Source organism: Gopherus flavomarginatus, chromosome 3, assembly GCF_025201925.1.
Source record: "Gopherus flavomarginatus isolate rGopFla2 chromosome 3, rGopFla2.mat.asm, whole genome shotgun sequence".
Lineage (NCBI taxonomy): Eukaryota > Metazoa > Chordata > Testudines > Testudinidae > Gopherus > Gopherus flavomarginatus.
Genome location: NC_066619.1, coordinates 200,820,680 through 200,832,881, shown reverse-complemented (window position 1 = coordinate 200,832,881; position 12,202 = coordinate 200,820,680). Strand labels below are relative to the sequence as shown.

The 12,202-nt window shown below is 38.5% G+C and overlaps 1 protein-coding gene across 5 annotated transcripts in view; it reads left to right on the top strand.

Moving 5' to 3' along the window:
* The window catches only part of LRBA (LPS responsive beige-like anchor protein), a 590,754-nt gene that overhangs the window by 124,617 nt on the left and 453,935 nt on the right, over positions 1-12,202 (top strand). For all 5 annotated transcript variants that reach the window (XM_050946210.1, XM_050946208.1, XM_050946209.1 and 2 more), the window contains 6 exons: positions 512-665; positions 1,057-1,237; positions 3,408-3,535; positions 5,297-5,404; positions 6,857-7,028; positions 7,782-8,229. In XM_050946210.1, coding sequence (XP_050802167.1) covers positions 512-665; positions 1,057-1,237; positions 3,408-3,535; positions 5,297-5,404; positions 6,857-7,028; positions 7,782-8,229 — 1,191 coding nt within the window. The remainder of the gene's footprint in view (positions 1-511; positions 666-1,056; positions 1,238-3,407; positions 3,536-5,296; positions 5,405-6,856; positions 7,029-7,781; positions 8,230-12,202) is intronic.

Genomic DNA, 12,202 nt, shown 5'->3' with positions numbered 1-12,202 from the left:
GTGTTGAAAATCTGTTTTCTGTGTTTTAACAGTATTTAGGTTTTTGTGGTATTATATTAATTTCTTTGCTTTAAAATTGTCATGTGGTGGACTTGGTTAATATTAACTTTGTTCTTCCAAAGCCTTGAGTTAAAATCTAGTTAATATCCCCAGAGAAACTGTATTTTATTGATTTATACAGTGCTTTTTGCTGTACCAGATGATGACAGATTAATCTATAATGAATAATTATCCACATGACTATTCACAACACACTTGGACCCAGTTACTAGGTTATGCTCTTGGAGAGGATTAGAAATGTGAAGGAAGGGCAATTTGAGGCCAAGATTTAGGTTCCGTTGATTGAGCCTTGTGAGGATGCTTACATGATGTTTTTGGCTGCATCACAGCTATCTCTGGTTGATACCAGTTTATTTGCTTTTGAAGGAACTTAATAAAGTTGCTAAAAACACAATAAAATAGACATCTATTCTGAATGCTCCCCCCCCGACATCTTACTTTTTTTGGACAGCCATTCTACAAAGACTGTGATGGACTTTGTGAACAGCAGTGACAATGTCATCTTTGTACACAACACAATTCACCTCATCTCTCAAGTTATGGACAACATGATCATGGCTTGCGGTGGTATATTGCCATTGCTTTCTGCTGCTACATCTGCTACAGTAAGAAATTCATTTTCTGTTGCATAAGTGATTACTTGTGGGCATGGGCAGGCCTTTCTTCATATAGTACATTAATAGGAATATCTGTCCACTTGAGAGAGCATGGATCTATATGGGCTGTTCCCTTAGGAGGAATTTAGGCTCCTGCTGTCATTACGTGAAGAGGAGGAAGAGCCATCTAGAGGGCTTGGGGCCTCAGTGTAGCCTGGAATATGATGTGGTTATTCTGTCTGCATTCTTCCAGTTAAATTCTTCAGCTTGAAGTATGTCTAATTACTTTGGCAATGAGCAATAATGGACTTTTTACAAACCTAGTTTCTTCATGGAATTTTTAGTTATAAGAATGATCTTTTATATAGAAATACATGTGTTCAATTTTTCCCTCTCATAGCATGAATTAGAGAATATAGAGCCAACTCAAGGACTTTCAATAGACGCTTCAGTAACATTTCTCCAGAGATTAATCAGCCTTGTGGATGTGTTAATTTTTGCAAGCTCTCTTGGCTTCACTGAAATTGAGTCTGAGAAAAATATGTCATCTGGAGGAATTCTGAGACAATGCCTTCGACTGGGTAAGCAAGTAAAAGTGCTTAATGAAGGAAAATGGATTTCTTCAAAATAATGTTAACTACCACTTAACTTTTGTTTTTGTATATTTAAGGAGAATAGCTTTAGATGTTTGTTATACTTCACTTTAACCAAATATGTTTCACCTTTTGGCTATTAGATCTGAAGTTTTCTAACCTTTCAGTGACTTTTTCATATGTTGTGTTTATTTACTTGCACTTTGTCCCATAATAGACTTCTCTTTCCTACTCAAATAATATATACAAGCCTTTATTATTCTGTATTTGAGTAAAATTGCTATGAATGTGATTAAGTATTGGTAAGCACAGTGAGCTGAAATCCATATTTGGTGCATATTTTCATTTTGTCTATAAAGACTTCCGTATATTGAAAATGCACCCCAAATAACTGGGATTAAAAATACCAGGTTTCAGGAAAATGTCATCTTTAGCATATATAAAACTCTGAGAGGAAGGAAGCTTTAAGGAGGTTTAACATTTTATTAAAAGTGATTTGGGAGATGATGTAGACCAGGGATGGGCAACCTTTGGCATGTGGCTTGCCAGGGTAAGCCCCCTGGTGGGCTGAGCCGGTTTGTTTACCTGCCATGTCCGCACTTTCGGCCGATCACGGCTTCCACTGGCTGCGGTTTACTGCTCCAGGCCAATGATGGCGGCGGTAAGTGGCGGCCAGCACATCCCTCCGCCCGCACTACTTCCCGCAGCCCCATTGGCCTGGAGCAGCGACCCACGGCCAGTGGGAGCCGTGATCGGCCAAACCTGCAGACGTGGCAGGTAAACAAACCATCTTAGCCCATCAGGGGCTTTCCCTGGTGAGCCATGTGCCAAAGGTTGCCAATCCATGGTGTAGACTGAAATAACTAGAAATGCTAATTTAAAATGAGTGTGATTCAAACTCTTGCATCATTGTATACTAGCCCTGGTGCATCCAGTACTATACGTAGAGTCCTGTGCAGATAGAAAATTTGCATCCGCATCCAATCTACGATCTGCAATCATGGTTCGTGGATATAAAGCAGATATCTGCAGATTTTCAGGGCTCTCATTATACAATATTTGTGTAGAGGTGAATTGAACACACAGTCTGAATTTCCTGATCAGCCAGGTGCCCTGCTTGCCGCTGAGAAGCATCACCAGACCTGCTCTTAAGCCTAGCAATACAGAGTCAGTGGCTGCTCAAGGTTTATGCCCTCAGTAATGATCACTCCTGTGTCTGCCTTCTTTCCTGCCTTGTTCCTGTCCTGCTCCAGCCTTCCTCCTTTGCCTGCTTCCTGACTCTGGCTCTGACCCTTGGCTTTACTGCAGGTTCCTGACTCCTGCTCCAACTGCTAAGCATGACGACTGCCACTGCCTCAACTACTAGGCCTGACTGTCCATGCCGTAGTTCATGACTGTCAGCTTCTCCCTTTCCAAACAATTAAATCATGAGACAAGTGCAACAGGGCAAACAGAGAAGTAAATTATTAGATCTGTGTATTTCCTTTTTTGAAAATAGTGAGAGGATAAAACAAAAAAATCAGTTAAAAAAAAACTAGAGGAGGAATAGGCTTAGTCTGAGAGCAACTGAGCAACAAAGTAGTAAATATTAGTTTGTCCTTTTGTATGTCACACTAATGTATCATTTTAATTTTTCTTCAGTGTCAGTATGCAAAAGAAATTTTAGCTCATTTATGTATCCAGTTGTGCTAATGAAAATGTTTCATAGAGAAAATCAGGATGTGAGGACTCAGCAATGCTAACAAATCCTCTTGGATGTATAAATATTTATATGTGAAATATGAATTCTGATAACTAATTACTCTGATTTTTACTCTGATTTAAATATCTCTTAAGCCTTGTTTTTGGGCAACTTAAAACATAGAAAATATTTTTCTCATTTGTTTACTTATTCTTTTAATTTTTACTGTAAACTCAAACATGTTGTATTCCTTGCAAGTATCAGAGGGGTAGCCATGTTAGTCTGGATCTGTAAAAGCAGCCAAGAATCCTGTGGCACCTGACAAAGTGGGTATTCACCCACGAAAGCTCATGCTCCAAAACGTCTGTTAGTCTATAAGGTGCCACAGGATTCTTTGCTGTATTCCTTGCAGTGATGCACCAATAATATACAATTATTATTTCCCATTTTAACACATAACATATTCTTTCCTTTAAGTGTGTGCAGTGGCAGTAAGAAATTGTTTGGAGTGCCAGCAGCATGCACAAATGAAACCTATTGGAGAAACTGTAAAGAGTCAGAAAACAATGCAGAGCCTGATAGGAACAGGGAAGTCTGCAGCAAAGGCAAGTATATGACACCGTTAAGTAAGGCAAACATTAATACTGCAATTAATGTGTATCAATGGCTAAGTCCCCATGTTTTTTGTTCCATTAACATGTAGCAGAAAAGAAATGTAGGATCAACTAATGTGAATATTAAATCTTAATGTAATTGTTCCAAACTGTAAATATAACATTTAAATATCCACCTCTGCCCTGTTATAACACGACCCGATAAAACACGAATTCAGATATAACGTAGTAATGCCGCGCTCTGGTGGGGCGGGGCTGCACGCTCCGGCAGATCAAAGCAAGTTCAATATAACGTGGTTTCACCTATAACGGGGTAAGATATTTTTTTTGGCTCCTGAGGACAGGATTATATTGGGGTAGAGGTGTATAAACATTGGATTCTTCCCCAATTGAAAAAAGTCCAAATCTGTCTTATTTTCTCAGGTTCCCCTCTCTATATTTCTTTTAATATGGAATCTGTATTGATCACTGTGCCCTATGTACCATAAGTTTGACGTGTGTTGAAGAATAGCCTTCAGGAGAATCATGTTTATAGAATCATAGGACAGGACGGAACTTCAAGAGGTCATCTAGTCCAGTCCCCTACACTCATCGCAGGGCTAAGTATTATCTAGACCATTCCTGACAGGTGTTTGTCTAACCTGCTCTTAAAAATCTCCAATGATGGAGACTCCACAACCTCCCTAAGCAATTTATTCCAGTGCTTAACCACCCTGAGAGTTAGGAAGTTTTTCCTAATGTTCAACCTAGACCTCCCTTGCTGAAATTTAAGCCCATTGCTTCTTGTCCTATCCTCAGAGGTTCAGAAAAATAATTCTTCTCTCTCCTCCTTGTAACAATCTTTTATGTACTCAAATTATTATCATATCCCCTCTATCTTCTCTTTTCCAGACTAAATAAACCCAGTTTTTTCAGTCTTCCCTCATAGTTCATGTTTTCTAGACCTTTAATCATTTTTGTTGCTCTTCTCTGGACTTTCTCCAATTCGTCCACATCTTTCCTAAATGTGGTGCCCAGAACTGGATACAGTACTCCAGTTGAGGCCTAATGAGTGTGGAGTAGAGCAGAAGAATGACTTGTTGTGTCTTTCTTACAACACTTCTGCTTATACTTCCCAGAATGATGATTGCTTTTTTTTCAACAGCGTTACACTGTTGACTCATATTTAGCTTGTCATCCACTATGACCCCCAGATTCCTTTCCGCAGTACTCCTTCCTAGGCAGTCATTTCCCATTTTGCAGTGTGCAACTGATTGTTCCTTCCTAAATAGAGTACTTTGCATTTGTTCTTATTAAATTTCATCTATTTAGTTCAGACCATTTCTCCAGTTTATCCAGATCATTTTGAATTTTAATTCTATCCCCCAAAGCACTTGCAACCTCTCCCAACTTGGTATCGTCCACAAACTTTATAAGTGTACTCTCTATGCCATTATCTAAATCATTGATGAAGATATTGAACAGATCCAGGCCCAGACCATGCAGGACCCTACTTGTTATGCCTTTCCAGCATGGCTGTGAACCATTTATAACTACTCTCTGGGAACGGTTTTCCAACCAGTTTTGCATCTATCTTATAGTAGCTCCATCTAGGTTACGTTTCCCTAATTTGTATGTTATTCTTACATTTGTTTTGTTTCTTTAAAATAAAAACTATGAAACTGGTATTGTAGTACTAAATATCATACAGTTAGTGTTTCCTGGGGTGGTACTTTTATAAACAAGTGACAGAATTGGGTTTCTCTTGAATAGAGTCCAGTTGACATCGTGACTGGCGGAATTTCTCCAATACGAGACCTTGACAGACTTCTGCAGGATATGGATATTAACCGGCTTCGAGCAGTAGTGTTCAGAGATATAGTGAGTTATGAAAAACCTTATAGTTGTTTTATTTTTAAGTTTTTCTTTGTATTTTTCTGAATGCTACACTGCTGCTACGTGCTAGGCAGCTGCCTATTGTTCTGTTATCTAATGGGGTCATAAATGACTCATGAAACTCTGTGGCTTGTCTGGGAGAATTACAGAACAAGGTTTTGAGGTCAGATGAAGGGGCATGTGCAGATGTATGTGTGGTACAATCTCTGTTCCTGTGGGGCATGAACTTAGTGAAATCTTCAGGAGCATGAAACTCTGGAATTCTGCTTTCCTTATAAATGTTGTGTTCATTTACATTAGTGTGTAGAGGTGTATGTGTGTGTAGACACACACTCACACACACACACACACACTCGCACGCTATGTGTACCTGTGGGTGCGCACACTCCCTTCTAGGTGCATATTTATAGAAATTATTAAATACAAGCAAATACATTAAAACACATGCATTTCTTGTAAAGTGTTACTGGAAACTAAAAATAAAAACGAGTCTCATTTCTTTTTAAAATCTGGCACAATCGAATCTGTGTTTCTGTTATGACAATAGGGCTTTAAATTAGAAAACCATATTCACTTGTGCTGGAGCTCCAGTTGTGGAGTTAAACTGGGATATTTGGCCTACTGTATTAAGTTCCAAAACTTGGAAATAATTTGTAAACATTTTCCTCCTTTGCTAAATAAACACAACTTGGCTGCAGTTTACAGTAAGTGGTATTAATATCTTTGAGACAAGATGGGTAAGGTAATATCTTTTTCTGGGCCAACTTCTGTTGGCGGAACGTCTGGAATTGCAGAAGAGCTCTATGTAGCTTGAAAGCTTGTCTTTTCCACCAGCAAGTTGGTCCAGTAAAAGGTTACCTCACTCACCTTGTATGTCTCATACCCTGGGATCAACATAGCAAACATTAATAGCTTTGTAAGTATGTGAGAAAGTGCTGTGTGTGCATGTATAATATATACTTGGTATAGTATAATTTGACATGATCAACTTGAGCATTTATGCAATATTAGATCTAGTCAAGCTGAGGCTTAAACATTCATAGAAAAAAACAAAGGGATTTGGTCACAATTGTATCTCCCCCAATTTTATAGACTGGGTGAATAGTGACTAGAAAACATTGTTCTTCCAGTGCTACATGTTACTTGATATTTTATTATCTAAACTAAGATGCAACTTTGTCAAAATTTAGGAAACCTGAACTAGAGCAATAGATTCTTTGAGATGGTTTATATCCTTGGTATAAGCATGATTGATTAATGGATTGATTCTGCAACAGTGGTTTGTAGGTATACATTCTTGTAAGTCAGTTTCGTCCATGACGTTTCAGTATAACCTTTGTTTACTCATTTCTATTTCTGGTAGACCATGGGCTACCATATGAAGGGAATATCCCACTGTTTAAATTGTAATGGAAGAATAAATGTTGTTCTTCACAGGAGGATAGTAAACAGGCTCAGTTCTTGGCCTTGGCTGTAGTATATTTTATCTCAGTCCTTATGGTGTCAAAATACAGAGATATACTGGAGCCCCAGAATGAATGGAGGCAACCTCATCTTAGCCAGTCATTCAAGGGAACAGAGAATGGAAGTAGTGAGGCAACATCTACAGGTTGGTGACACAAGTGGATACATGGTTATACATCAAATATCACTTATTATGTTTTATAGGACTATATAGAATTCTGCTTATGGATGTACATAAATATATGTATTATAAACACTTTGAAGCTGCAGACTTTTGAATGTGCCATTTAATTTATGTTTTATCTGACAGCACTGAGAAAAACCTAGCTTGCAAATTGCTGCTGCTGTCTATTTGTTGTTGTTGTTACCTCTGTAGGGCCTAGGTGCCATAGTCAAGGACCAGGACCCATAGTGTGTGGTCCTGTTTAGTGCACAATTAGTCTCATTGAAGCACATAAGTAATAGTGATCATTAACTTAAGCTAAGCATGTGTATAAGTATTTACAGAGTCAAGGCCTCATTTTCTTAGTTTAAATTGTAGTAGTGTGTTTCTTTCTTTCTATTCTTCCAAAAAGCAATTAGTCTGATTTTTTTCATCTTTTACTATTGAGTCTGACTCCAACTTCTTTTCTTTGTCTTAAATTTTATTCTCATAGACAGTTTTTGAGGACTTGTCAGAAACTTGTAGATGTGATTTTTTTCTGTGAATTTTCAGTGTAAACCCATGAACAAACTAGAGACAAACCTGAAGATAAATACAACGTTCTTCAAGTATATATAAAATATACTAGCAATGTCTTTATCACTTATTGATAGATCTTAGAAGTAATGTGGTTGAAGTTCTTCTGTTAACAATTAACTTAAAATATTTTTTCCTTCTTTATTTGGGGGTAACAAGATGTAGAAAACCCATCTGCTACTATTGGTGCTTCAACTTCAGAATCTTCTGTTGATACTGGAAGTTCAGCACCTGTACGAAGAAGAGACTCGGGCATTGGAGAGGAATCAACTTCTGGTCAAGCAAACAATTCAGATGCTGTTGCTGAAGCAGGACCTCAGAGTGCCAGTTCAGGTCCAGATGCTATCAGTGAAGTATTATGCACACTTTCTTTAGAAGTCAATAAATCTCAGGAAAACAGGAGTGAGGCAGAAAATGAGTTGACTGAGAAGACTGCGTCTTCTGTACCATCTGCAAAAAATGTCAACGTAAAGGACATTCTCAGAAGCTTGGTTAGCACCCCAGCAGATGGTGCCACAGTGGATCCTACCCTTCTGCCACCAACCTTCCTTGGAACTCTTGGTGATACTGCTGCTGAGCAGCATGTGCAATTCCGTTCCTTTGACAGGTAATATATTTTCTTTATATTTTGTATAAAGAGCACCATTTTGTATTCTTTGCTTAAATGTATAATGTAGGGTACAGAAAAGTTATGCTGCATAGCAATTTGACACATTCCTAGTTATGTATCTGGTGAACAACCTGCATAATCTCACATGGTAGTAATATAATGAAATTAAGGCCCAGATTTTTAAAGGTATTTAGGTGTTGCTCCACTCAGCATTGGAACGTCTAACTAAGGAGTCTCAGAGCTGGTCTACACTGAAAACATACATTGGCATAGCTGCAGCTCTCAGGGGTGTAAAAAATCCACAGCCTGAGCCACATAGCTAGGCTATCCTGCCTCCTGGTGTAGACAGGGGTAGGTCAGTGGCAAAATTCTTCCACTGACCTACCTACTGCCTTGGGGAGTGGATTAATTACAGTGATGGGAGAACCCTTCCCATCACTATAGTGAGTATCTATGCTGAATTGCTACAGTCATTGTAGTTTTTAAGTGTGGACATAGCCTAAGTCTCATTTTCAAAAGTCAACCTAAATACCTTTTAAAAATCTGGACCTAATTAACTGATAAGTATTTTATTATTTTATTTGTGTGACTGTGGCTGTGACATTGCCATTACCTGAGATGTGTGTTAAAACTGCAGCAAAATGAGGTATACAGCATGAAGCTCTTGGAGTGTGACCTACAAAACTTTGGTTTAGTTCTGGACTTTGGAAACCCTGTGCAAACACATAATGAGGGAAGTTTGAACAAGATAACTGACAGCATATTAAATGACTTCAAAAAGTGTCAAACAGGTGAAAGTCGTCTTCAGGCCCATGAGTTACAACTGCCATTAACAAGGATAGTCAGTTTCTTTCACTAATAGCACTGGTTGAGATTCTTTGGATTCTCCATTATTGCGGAACCAGATAGGATTAGGTAGTATGAATATAATTTGTGTTGGTAGCTATTAAAAATGAAAATAAGATGGAATACTTGCTAGATTTGTTGGCTAAAGGTATAAAACAAAAATCACTTGGAACTAAAATTAAATATCGAATCACCTGAACTTGAAAGAATCAGCTATTAGCAAAAACTGGGGCTGCTAAACTTATTTGATGTTTGTCAGATTATAGAATTCCTAAAACACTCCAAAACATTGGAGGCCTCTTGCGCATGTTCGTCATTGACATAGCAATAATAAATTATCTGAGTGGGGTATGTCTGCAATAATTTAAGAAGTAATGATTTGTATAAACCAGCAAGGATGGTAAATTTGATTATTTTCACTATAGACACTGAAAAGTTTTCAAAAATTTGACTTGGCAAATATAATTTTCACACTTTAAATAGAATGTCCTGATAGGCTATTTTAAATGGAATATTTTTAAAGGGGGTTTTCGTGCTTCTGTTGGAAAGGGTTAAAGTGTTGCCAAAGAATTGGCTTAGGCCTATTCCTTCTCCCCTTTCTCTTTTTACTCTCGCCTGATTGCTGCCTGCTCACTGCTGTAGAGTCTGCAGAAAGAGCATGGACCACCAACAAAACAATACTGGGAACTTCAGTCTATACTCTATACCAGTGTTTCTCAATGACGGGTCCATGGACCAGCGCTGTTAGCTGATATCTCTGACACAGTTCAGGAAGACAGCAAGCCGGTCCCTGGTAGCAAAAAAAATTGAGAAACATTGCTCTATACTAAAAGAAAATGTGTTCATTAATGGTGGAAATAAAATGCTTACTCACGTAATGATTGCTGGCCTGCCTATCTTTTATTCTATGGGGCAAATCCCCCTCTCAGAGTAACACCCTTACCTTTCATCCACACTTTCACTCCCTTGAAGTGAAAGTACAGCAGTCCCTTGCGTTTCTTTTCAAGTTTATTGTTCTCCATACTTTACTGTTCACAGCCTTGTTTGGTCAGTGACTTGTAAAATGGTTTAAAAAAACCACAAATCCTGTGAGACACCAGTTCTCTATGGCTGCAAAGAATTAGAGGAATTAGGACACAGCAAGAACACTGCATGGTATTTGGTTACCAGAGGGGCTTTTGTTGGAGGAATAGATGGTAGTAGGGATGGTGATTCTTGGCTTGGTGTTGGGAGCTGTGGATATAATGGAGGGGGGGAAGTGCTGGTGTGAAATGGAGGACTGACTGGTGCTGGATCTCATTAATTTAGTGATGTGCTGTTTCAAAAGGCTATAGAACTGACTTAACAGTCTCTGGAAGTTGTGCATTTTAGTAGCAAGACGACAGGAGGGCCAAAATTGCTGAGATTTGGGGGAGGTGATAGGAAGGGTAACGTAAGAACAGGAGAGGGGAGCAAGTCACTCCTTTTCCTGCCCTAGTTTCCAATGAGTCTTAATGTGTCCAGGATTTTGCTCCCTTTTTCCCCTCAGCTGTTGCCAGGCAACCCACCAGATGTCCCCTCATGACCCCCAGGATCATCATGCTGCACTAGTTGAAGTGCTATTCTATTCCATTGATACATCTACTGGGTCTTGATGAAGTCTTTTCTTCTCTGAGAAAAATACCAAATTGATAGTTATCTTGAGATACATTGTAAAACTCTAATGCTCCAACCTCTTGTTTTCATTACATTTTTCTGTTATGTTGTCTGGGTGAAAATTTCTGCTGCTAAATTCCTTGTGGTTAAGCTGAACCATTCTTTCTTTAACTTTGGCTTTTTCCCTGCACATGACAGTTCTTGCAGAATCTGGTCTACTTATCCAAATTATAAATTGGCCAAATCAGTTGAATATACCCTGCATCAAGAAAGTGAAGATATCTAATATAGGATAAGAGTGTGTCGAGGAGAGGGTTTTCTTTGACAATTTTAGCCCACATTTTTAACATTTAACTGAAACAAAGTTCAAAGAAAATTTATCTTGCCATGACTATATTCATTTTTTCTATCTAGCAAATGGGTTTTACAGCATGCCCAGAAGGAAAATTGGTGTCAGGTAAGGGAGACTGAATTACATGTAAAGGAGCTCTTGGGGAATAAGCTCTGTTGGTTTCCAGGGGCTGCCTGCCTTTACTTATCTCAGTTGTGGCAGTACAGCGTAGGAGAGAAATAGTGTCTGAGATAGGGATGAGCCAGATCCAGTTGCCACTTGGAACTTGTCCTAGCGGCCATTGAGCAAATAAATGCAATTCTTGGGTCACTGGGGTCATGTGCTCAGGGTGAGGTACTTCTGCCCACTAGTTTCATGACTGGAAGAAAGTGATAACGCCATTTACTCTGTCTCTTTCTTAATTTGAAAGCTTTTCAAAGTCTGGACCTTATTTTTGTAGGTTGCCTAGCAGAATCAGGACCTGATTATAACTGGAGCTCTTGGATGATACCATAATCTGAATATTTAATAATTAGCTGTAAGAAATAAAACTGAACAAAAAAATCTGTTTGACAGTAAGTTCAGTTATGTCAAATTGCTTATATGCTAATACATTATCATACAGCTGAATGGGCAGAGCTAGCGACTTATTTATTTCCATAAAAACAAAACAGAACCAACCCAAAATACCTTGGTTAAAAGCTCACACAAACTGATAAAAGCGAGGGAATAACCAATTAAAGCCGTGTTTCTCAAACTTTCCTTCTCTTCAGGAAAACAAAACTAACTGTGCCCTGCACCTCAATTTACATCTTCTGTGGCTCTTCGCATCGGCTTTGGAAAGCATTTGCTGTAGGTCTTCATTATATGTTTCCTCTCCTTTCCTACATGCTTTGTGCAGTGACACAGATAACAAAGCAGACATATAAATAATCATTGTCATTTGAATTAGTATCTATTGTTTGAGGCTCTGTGTAAACTCAGCAGAAGTCTCTGAAGTGGATACATTGTTCATATTTTGAAGGTTTTACTCACAACTATAACAGCTAGAGGGTATTTTAGATGAAAATGGTAGCTACTCAATACTCATAATTGAACTTTAAGATGCTCTTAAAACAGGACATATGTTCCTGTTTTTTTTCTAAAAGCAAGTGGCTA